Raw genomic sequence first — 10,028 nt, forward strand, 5'->3', positions numbered from 1 at the left:
CGCGCGCTAGTGCGGCTCGCGCCCCGCCGGCGCCCGAGGCCCCTCTCGCTCTCAAGGTAGCCGAAGGAAGGATGGCTTCAGTTCTGACGTCGCCCAGCCGGTGAATAGGACGCCGCCCTATCAGACGTTTCCCTAGGTGCTTCGCCCCTCCCACTTCCCCCCCCACCCCCAGCACGGGCGGAGCAGGCGCACTTGAGGGCAGGAGGGGAACGGTCACCCGGCTCTTTTCGTCCCCTCCCCCTCCGCCTCAGTCCTTTCTCAGATCCGTCAGTCAGGCTGGGCGGGCGGCTCGGAAGGGCGTCGCGAGGCGCGGGGGGCGTCTGAAGGAAACCGAGGCTGCCGAGAGGCAAACCCCCCCCCACGCCTCCATATTCCTCCTCCGGCCGCCGCAATGAAGATCTGGACCTCTGAGCACACCTTCGAGTGAGTAGCGGGCGGCAAGATGCCGCGTTAAAGCGGGGAGGGGTCGGCCGCTGGGCCCTGAGGTGTTGGGCGCAGCGGGAACTCGGCCTCTGAGGGGACCCCCGAGGAGCATCTCCTTTGGGGCAAGGGTGGCTTTGACTTCACTTAGGGGGTGGAGAGGGGCAGGGGCGCGCTGACCTTTAAGGGGCTCCCCCTCCACCCCCTAATTATCCCACACGCACCCCCGAAACAGCTGCCTTGGGCGAGGGGGCGTCTGATAATCTTTTTTTTGGGGGGGTTAAGGTTCCTACTACCCCACAGAAGTGCATGCGCTTCTTCTCCCTCTCTTGCCCCCATTTCCCCAGCGTCGCGAATTGTCCCCAGCTCTGTTTTAGTCACCTATGGAAACCTTTCAAATGGGGCATAAAGAAGAAGGGGGGGGGGGAATCTATTGTAGTTATTCAGGCGCTGCTGACAACCTTTTCCATCGCCAAGGTTGGTTTGAGGGTATTAGTAGCAGCAGCACCCATCTCGTCCCTCTTGTCCTTCTCTTCTCTCCACCCCCCCCCCCAAAAAAATCTGTTAGGGATTTTTTTTTTATTTTAAAAAAGCTGCAACGATATGGGTTTTAAGAGGAGGAATTGAAAGCAGAAGAAAAGTGGGCTCCTTTTTGTTTCTTTCACAGGTACTTCACTGGATGCTTATTTCAGTGAAGAAGCATTACATCATATTTTGCAGTGCATAGTTGGTATGTTTCTTCCCATGTGGCTGCAGCTAAGCAACTGTCCTGAGGATTAGTGCAATTTTCTTGTCCACATTTTCCGTGCTAATGGTAGCCCACCACCTTCTTGGGTCTGCCATGGCCAAGTCCTCTTCTGCAGTGTTCTTATGGTGTCTCCCATTCCTTGGTGTAAGGAAATGCAGGCTGGAAAATGGGTGCTGAAGAACTGCATCAGGCGCCTCCCCCGCTCTGCAAGCAGTGAAAGACCTTCCTTTCATTCTGTGCAGGCTGCACGTGTTTAGCCATGCTCTGTTCCAGCAGTTGCTGTTTGAAAAACATGTTTTTCACCGACTGCTGCAGTTGCTAGGTTTGGCCATGTGTTGATTTTATTGAGTTTTCTTTTGCTCATTATGAAAGTCCAAGGATCCAAGCAGTATTTGGGGTTGAAATGGATTCAGGGCTGTGTCTTGATTGTCCCAGAATTTGAATGTATCTTATTTTGGAGTTTTGTCTTAGGCTTTGTAGTGCTCTTCTTTCTTTTGTGACAAACCTGATCTTTAAGCTGCTTTTAAGACTTCATTTTTGCTTATTTTTATGATGCTTTTTGCACAGTTTACATTATATAGTACTTGAAAGAGAATTCCTTGAGAATTCAGTGACAATAGTATGTGGTGAATTGGTTGGCTCAGGTTCTTAGCTAAATCTGAGACTATCTGCAGAGCTTATTGCTATGTAACTAACTGAAAAGTGCTTATCTTCATTTTTGTTTTAATTTGACAGCCACCCTTGGGAGACAGTTACTACAGCTGCTATGCAGAAATATCCAAATCCCATGAATCCCAGCGTGGTTGGAGTAGATGTTCTGGACCGGCATGTAGATCCCAATGGAAAGTTACATAGCCACAGGTTGCTCAGTACCGAATGGGGGATGCCATCAATTGTAAAATCAGTACGTGTCCATTCAGGATGCAGGACAAATATCTGACTTACTTTGAAATTACACCCATTTGACCTTGGTTTTTATGAAATACAGTGTAATAACCTTCTCTGAAAGTGGTATTTGGGGATCAAGTTAGCTTTGCATTTCACTCTTTCACAATACATTATTTGGATTTTCCTGAACTGTTCAGGGTACAAATTAATAATTTCTGTTGGGTTTATTTACACCATAATTACATTGTATTTAGACCTGGAAGGAACTGGTGGCTTTGTTGAAAGGTGCTGTCCATTCATTTAGCATTTTATAATAGCAGCTGATCCATTTGATAAATCTTTGTGTATATTTAATGAATAAATAAAGTGAAAGTCCATCAATCCAATAGCACTCCAAACAGTACCTCCTACAGAAGTCAGAACCTCTTTGTGTTGTCCACTCCATCATGTCCTAGTCAGCATATTTCAGGAAGCACTTATCCACTTCATATGCATTGATTGATAGCCTGAGTGTTCCTACTCACTTAAAATAAATAAATTCAGCTGGTTAAATCACTTTAATTTCAGCTAGAAAAATATTAAAAATAGAATTCGCTTAACAAGTCAAGCTCCATAATACAGTGGTTTGTTGTGCTGTACATTCTAGGTACCTGCAAACCAAACCGTTGACTAAGTTCTCGGTTATCGAGAAACAGGCATGATGTGACTGACCCTAGCAGCTGGTTGGTAACAAGTAAAAATATTACCAAGACATAGCTGATGGCTAACCACCAGAACTTCACAGTAAGAGTGTTGCATAATTTTGCCATTTTCAGCATGGTTTTTCCAACTGTAGGGTGAATCCTGCATAGATAATGAGTAGAATGAATGCTAGCAATAATACCTGCTGGGGGGGGGGTTAAGTGAATGGCTCTGTTCAGATGTAACAGAAAGCCCATAGTTTCCTGTTATGAGAAAAGGACTGCATAAGCCTTAGGCTTTTTTCAGCTAGTCACAAATAAGGAAAGAGAAGAAGTGGAGAAGTGCTTTACAATTACAATAATGTTCAGATAAAGGGGAAAAACAATACAAGGAGCAGAACTCAGATCGTAATTCAGGTACATGAAATGGAACAAGAAGCCATTGTCACTAAACTGGCAACTATTGAATATGCATCTCAAGATCTGACTAGATATCTTTTTGTCCTGTCTTGTACTCAAGTTGATAATGAAAATAGGCCTGAAATATATAATGCCTGATGTTTCTCTCCTAGCTTATTGGTGCTTGTAGAACAAGGACATATGTACAAGAACACTCCATAGTTGACCCAGTAGAGAAAGTACTGGAGCTCAATTCTACTAATGTAAGTATTAATAAATTGTTTAATCTTTATACTTTAGTTCATGCATGCAAAAATATATTGGAAGTTTTTTGTAGACTTATTTGGTAGCCTTTTATTTGAGCATATAAAACGTGCTTAGATTTTTTTGTGGAGCTGTTCTGACATTTCTTGTTCAGAAGCTGAATGAACAGGGGAGACACTTCTTAGTGATATACACAACATGCAACTTTTCTCTCAGATGTTTTTGTGCCATGTTATACTGACTTGTACTTATTTTGTGAACAATCAGTATGACAGTCTTTTGTGACTCTGGCAACATTTAGCATCAGGGATTTGTTTCCAGTTCGTGCTGCATTATATGTGATGTAATCTGAGTTGGGGGAATGTAGTAATGTCTACCTTAGAGAAGACTGTTGTAATATCATGAAAATACTGTGCCCCAGCTGTAGTGGCTTCAGATGCCATAAGTGCATAGCCCTTTACATATCTTACGGAATTTTATAACAGGAAGATTTGATATATAAATTAATTTTTTTTCTAGATTTCATTTACAAATCTGGTGTCAGTAGATGAGAGATTAATCTATAAACCACATCCTGAAAAGCCAGAAAAGTAAGTAATTGATTTCTTTAGAGTTTTACTTTAAGCCATGGGTGGGGAATCTATGGTCTACAAGCCTAATTAGGCCCAGCACAGGCCCCAGTTGGGCCCAAGAGGCAATTTCCCCCAAGCCACACCTACTTGCTTCACTCTTGACATCATATGTGATATCAGGTAAGGTACAAGTGGAGATGTGCCTGCCATTGCACAGTTCAGAATGTTAAAAGTGAGCTCCCATTTTATCCCACTGGCTGGATCTGGTTCCCCATTCTTGCTCTAGACCAGTGGTTCTCAAACCTTTTTCTCTGGGCCACACTTTCAGAATAAAAATTTGCTTGCACCACACTGATTTTTTAATTGATAAGAAATACATTGGAAAACAAAAAGAAACAACTAACAATGTGTGATTTACCGTATTTTTCGCCCTATAGGACGCACTTTTTCCCCTCAAAAATTGAAGGGGAAATGTGTGTGCGTCCTATGGGGCGAATACAGGCTTTCACTGAAGCCTGGAGAGCGAGAGGGGTCGGTGTGCACAGACCCCTCTCGCTCTCCAGGCTTCGCGGACCTCTCCGCAAGCGGCGGGAGCGCTCCCGCTGCTTGCGGAGAGTTGCCTGCATGCCGAAGCCTGCGCCCGCTGAGATCAGCGCATCCAGGCTTCACGGACCTCTCCGCAAGCGGCGGGAGCCAGCCCTGGGCTCCCACGGCTTGCAGAGAGCTGCCTGTTTGGGGACTGGGGTCGGGGGAAGCTCGGGCCTCCCCGCCCCAGCCCCGCGCCTGGGGGGGGAAACAATTTTTCCCCCTTTATTTCCCCCCCAAAAAACTAGGTGCGCCTTATGGGACGGTGCGTCCTATAGGGCGAAAAATACGGTATAACATAGAACACAACTACTTTATAATACGGTCATGGGACATCCAGAAAGTATAAAACAATGCAACTACATAGGAAAACGAATCTTTCCCAAAATATAGTAGTGATTGCCCTTTAATCTTCCTGCCGAACTTGCCATCCTCTCCTGCCACACCAGTGAGGTGCGCTGCAGCCTTTGAGAACCACTGCTCTAGACATTCATTTAAATTTATAGTCTGAGGATTGTGAGTAGGTCACATTCAAAATGACCAAAACAAGCTTTTTTTCTACCATGGTTTCTTGTAATGAATGTAATCCCATTTGCTAGGATTGCTGGCGCTGGGTGTTTTCAGTAATGGCATATTAATGTCTCTTTAGGTAGGATAAGAACCTGTTATGCTATTGTGCTACCCCTTGACTGTTCTCCTGTTTTTATTGTCTACTGTCTAATGTTCAAGGATATAGGTGCCTCTGCCTAAGTGAGCCTCATTCTCATTTCCTTCTTTCCATTTTTCTCTTGATTGCTATAACTGACTTCAAACAATTACTTACCTTGAAAACTTGCAGAGCTGTGCACGGCAATCTGGTTCCGTGGGTGTGTGTAACTGCTCAGTTCTATGGAAAGGAGGAAATGACAAAAGGTGCTGTAAGAGTGGTGGTTAGATTTCTCCCACAGATTCCCATTCTTACCATTAATGTGTACAATTGTGGGATATTGGCATTTCAGTATTCTGGAGCAAACTATTGCTTAATCTCCTCATGACCACTTCGTTTTTGTTCGCTCCAGCTCTTGTAAAACTATTTGCCCCTTTTTAAAATAGTTGATTGGTTAATAACAGAGCACCTAACTATACTTTGATGCATCTGTGCTATTTGGGAAGATTTTACTGCAGTAATAGAAATTTGAGAAGTAAGTTGGTAAACCATTATTCTTTTTTCCTTAGAACCATTTTGACCCAAGAAGCAACAATTTGTGTGAAAGGCGTTAGTGTCAGCAGTTACCTAGAAGGACTAATGGAGAACACAATCTCTTCTAATGCTAAAAAAGTATGTAGTCAGCTTTTATGATGTGTAAAAAAGGGAGATGGAGATATTTTAGAATTCGCATGCAATGCAATGCTGTTGCAGCTGAGTGAGAACTTGCAGAATTCCTAAGTCAAATTGACAGTAAGTGTACTACATAGTTGTAGACAAAGAACCAATCACTTAGGCCCTGATAATGCAGTATGGAGATAATACTAATCTATCTTAGTTGGCTATAGCTACCATGTGGAGATAGAACCAGTAGACAGTGGGGAGCATGAAAGCTCCAGCTCCATCTAGATTGAGAAGTGTGGGTTGGTTGGCTAGTTTAAAGTGTTGGGTTGACAATGGGTCTAATACATCCATGAATGTTCTAAGCCATATCAGGGACTCTGGTAAAAAAAATTAATCAGGCTTTACAGGTCAAAACCAGTACTTTAAACTGGGGTCAGAAACTAATTGGCAGCAAGTACCTTTGGGCCCTGGGACGTGGGTGGTGCTGTGGGTTAAACCACAGAGCCTAGGACTTGCCAATCAGAAGGTTGGCGGTTCGAATCCCTGCAACGGGGTGAGCTCCCGTTGCTCGGTCCCTGCTCCTGCCAACCTAGCAGTTTGAAAGCATATCAAAGTGCAAGTAAACGGTGTTTCTGTGCGCTGCTCTGGTTTGCCAGAAGCGGCTTAGTCATGCTGGCCACATGACCCGGAAGCTGTACGCCAGCTCCCTCGGCCAATAAAGCGAGATGAGCGCCGCAACCCCAGAGTCGGTCACGACTGGACCTAATGGTCAGGAGTCCCTTTACTTTACCTTTGGGCCAGGGTTGGTATTATGTGCTGAAACCATCTTGCCCCACTGGCTGCTGAAGTCTGCCCCAGTTACAGTTTCCAAACAATCTTCAGAGGCAGCCCCATGTATAATGTGTTGTAGTTAACAGTTAAATAGTTAACTGAAGTGTATAGAGGTGAATTGCAGATTAAAGAGCTCTTTAGCTAGAGGTGAAAAACTCAAATTCAAAGAGCTTTTTGAGCTCTAGTGTATTTAGTGCATTGCCTCACATAGGAGTTAATCTCCCATCTTTCAAAAACCATTTAGTATGTAGCCTAAGTGAGTTCTGCTCAGGGAATAAATCCAAAAGCCATTGGAAACTGCAGGAAGACAATATTAACTCTGCCTTGACCTGATCTGCCTGACTTATGATAAATACAGCCAAAAAAATCCTCTACAAACAGGAAAGTCTTTTGAAATTGCATCTAAAACTTAAATTGCACCTGATTAAAGCATCCAGGAAGAGTGTTCCAAAGTCTGGTAGCTTCCACAAAAAAGGCCCTATTCTTTAGGTGGAAAGGCACAGAATAGAGCTGCTGTCTAATATTAGAGTAGGCAATCCTTAAGCCATGTGTGGTGTGTTTATTACAAGGCCTAGCTGGCACTAAATCATTATATATTAGGCCAGACAATTAACTTTAGGTTAGAATAAAATTGCTCTGCTTGTATTTTATTACTTCATTTATGTTAGATACATTTTTGCAATGTAAGCTAGATATATTGCATGTCTCCTCCATTTCTTGACTAGATAGAAAATTAGAACATTTTTAATCAAGCTGTGTGTGTTCTCAGGGACGTGAAGCACTAGAATGGGTGATCAACAAACTGAATGCCGAAATAGAGGAATTCACTTCTTCAGCAAGAGGAAACATGAGGTCTTCTATGGCAGCCGCAGCCTTTATGGAGAAATAAAATATAGCTATATTTGTCTATATCAGGCCTGAACATATGAAGCAAGCTGTTGTAAACTTCCTTCAAGATGGAAATATTTATTCTTCTATCTGTTGAAAAGAAAGAGGACCTGTAGATTAGATTTTTAAATTAAAAACCTGGAGAGAAGTTGCATACGTTCATACATGAAGGTAATATGCAGGACTCAGTTCCATTCAACTGGATTACTTTCAGCTGAAATAATCTGAACTTTCAATTCCTGCAAACACAGGAAGTATCTTAAAGTTACAACCTATAATAGGCCTCCAATAGAACAAACTGGAAGGTTAATCTATTGTTAACCCCATCTTTGATAGAATTCAGGTTTTCCTAGATTCTGTTACCTTTGGGACCCAAATTAAGATGAATTATCTGGGGCACAGTAGCTTGGGTAGTTTGTGTTGGCAGAACATTGGTTATTACTTGAAATATGATTGTTTATATTAAAATGCTGCTTTATATGCTGCTGTCATGAGTTGTACAGTTTGCTAACATGAAAATTGTGGTACATAGCATTTGTTCCCTTACCTTAAAGCTTTGCTCTGTTTAAGAAATGCTTCATAATTTTGAAGGATTAACCAGCTAAAGATTTGTACTAGGCAAATTATGAGTTTGGCAGAAGCTGCATGATATATAACTAAGGGGGTAAATTTGTTCAGAAATCGACTATTTTAGTTTTGTAGATCGACTTCAAAAAGGTACTGTAACAGTTGCAAAATGTAATTTTGTTATATGCTCAGTCTTTGGTTTTGCAGTTTCAAGAAACTGGAAGTAATATAAATATGTAAACTCTGAGACAGAAGTATTTGTTCCATTTCAGGTGTACTGTAACATTGTTAAATGAATTGCATAATGATTTATATGCTTGCTCAGAAGAACATCATGGACTATTAACATTTCTTAAATAGTAATTTGTGCTTCTGTCTCCAATAAGGAACAAAATGTGACAGGGTGCTTAATCTTGTCATTTAGTATTCTTTAATTCCATATCTAAAATAATGGTGAGATTGCAATATTCTTCCTGTTCTTCACAGGGGAATATTTCTAGAGGTGAAAGTTGAGAATGGAAAACAAAACCCAAGTGGAAGACTTTTTAACATGGATATTGTATGAAATGAAAATAGCAGTGGAAACAGAGTAATGCTGTTGTAGAAGAGGTCCCATTAAAATTTCTGTATAAGGTACCTTTCATATGAAGGACTGAAGAGGTAGAAACCTATTATCTCCCTGAAGATACTACACCAAGTAGTAATTGGCAGAACTAATGGGTTGCAAGTTCATTTTGCAATCTCTTATTCTGTAGATCTTCTCATTTATATATTGAGAACAGTTACAGAAGTCTGCTTATACATGCAATTTTCTATGCCATATAAGCATATGTCAGTAATACAGAACTAGCACTAGCTTTGAGTGCTTATTTAGTTAGAAATATATCCTTGAATGGGGGAAAGCGGAAGGAAGAAAACCTGTGAATATGCCTAAGGTTACAAATGTTTACTTGCATATTTAAATTTTAAATATTTTTGTACTTTTTCTTTATTGCATTTGTAAAAGCATATCAGTTTTTTTATATATTTGAGAATGTTCTTAACTTAATTAAAACGTTGTCAATGTTTGATATTCAAAACTGTGTTTTAATTTTGGTGCATAGTAACTGTTCTGATAAAAAAAGTCACAGCATTTAAATATTGAGTAATTATTTCAAAGCCTGTATATTTTATCTTTAATTTGCTATGCTCGTTTTCATAATTTGAGAGGAATTGTGGGAATGGAGATTAGAATTCTTAGGTGTTAGGCCTGCAAAAGCCTGTGCAAACTTTACTGTCTAGAGCAGATGTTCCGAAACTTTGGTATAACATGCACTTTCTACTGAAGTATATGTTGAGCGTATGCAAGATTCTTCTTAAAAAGTAATCCCCAACCTTCTTTAGCCCTTGGAAAGTGCTTATGTGCAGATCATCCCCTCTTTCTTGCATTGTAGGTGCTACTTTTTCATTTTAGGGGAGAAAAAAGCACAGCAGCAAAGAGGATGGTTTCAGAGCTGTGCTCAAATTTGTTGTAGCTGTTCTCAAATAAGTTTCTCTTACATGCCTTGTGATTTCCTAAATCAACAAATGACCTTCTTAAAATTTACCAGTGTACATTTCATTAGAGCAATCAGCAATGAGTCATCCCTGCAATTCCTGTCCCTGTCGTCTTGTCTCATGAGGAAAATGTTATGTTTTGGCAATGGGGTAGCCACATAGGTATGTCCTGTAAGGCAGGGGTTAATTTGGAAAGAAACAGAAGACTGTATGGAGAACTGGCAGCCACACAAGCATCTTCTGTGTTTCCTGTTAACCTGGATACAATAGAAAATTCATGGATGGTTGCTCAGAGGTAACAGGTAATTCACTCTTTATGCTAACAGCTTTAGCATAAATTT

The 10,028-nt window shown here is 41.4% G+C and overlaps 1 protein-coding gene across 1 annotated transcript; it reads left to right on the forward strand.

Annotated features, from left to right (window-relative positions):
* The first annotated feature begins 51 nt into the window (after positions 1 to 51).
* On the forward strand, positions 52 to 9,230 carry PRELID3B (PRELI domain containing 3B). Its single transcript, XM_079982275.1, has 6 exons — positions 52 to 423; positions 1,904 to 2,072; positions 3,309 to 3,398; positions 3,919 to 3,989; positions 5,772 to 5,874; positions 7,466 to 9,230. The coding sequence occupies exons 1-6, from the start codon at positions 392 to 394 to the stop codon at positions 7,583 to 7,585; spliced, it is 585 nt and encodes a 194-aa protein (XP_079838401.1). The 5' UTR covers positions 52 to 391; the 3' UTR covers positions 7,586 to 9,230.
* Positions 9,231 to 10,028: the final 798 nt, after the last annotated feature.

The sequence above is a fragment of the Podarcis cretensis genome (assembly GCF_951804945.1).
Source record: "Podarcis cretensis genome assembly, chromosome: 6".
Lineage (NCBI taxonomy): Eukaryota > Metazoa > Chordata > Lepidosauria > Squamata > Lacertidae > Podarcis > Podarcis cretensis.

Excerpts from the sequence above, each read along its gene's own strand:
- PRELID3B (XM_079982275.1), top strand. The coding sequence starts at position 392 with ATGAAGATCTGGACCTCTGAGCACACCTTCGA. Across the intron at positions 2,073-3,308 it reads TGCCATCAATTGTAAAATCA|CTTATTGGTGCTTGTAGAAC; the intron begins GTACGTGTCCAT and ends TTTCTCTCCTAG. Across the intron at positions 3,990-5,771 it reads CATCCTGAAAAGCCAGAAAA|AACCATTTTGACCCAAGAAG; the intron begins GTAAGTAATTGA and ends TTTTTTCCTTAG.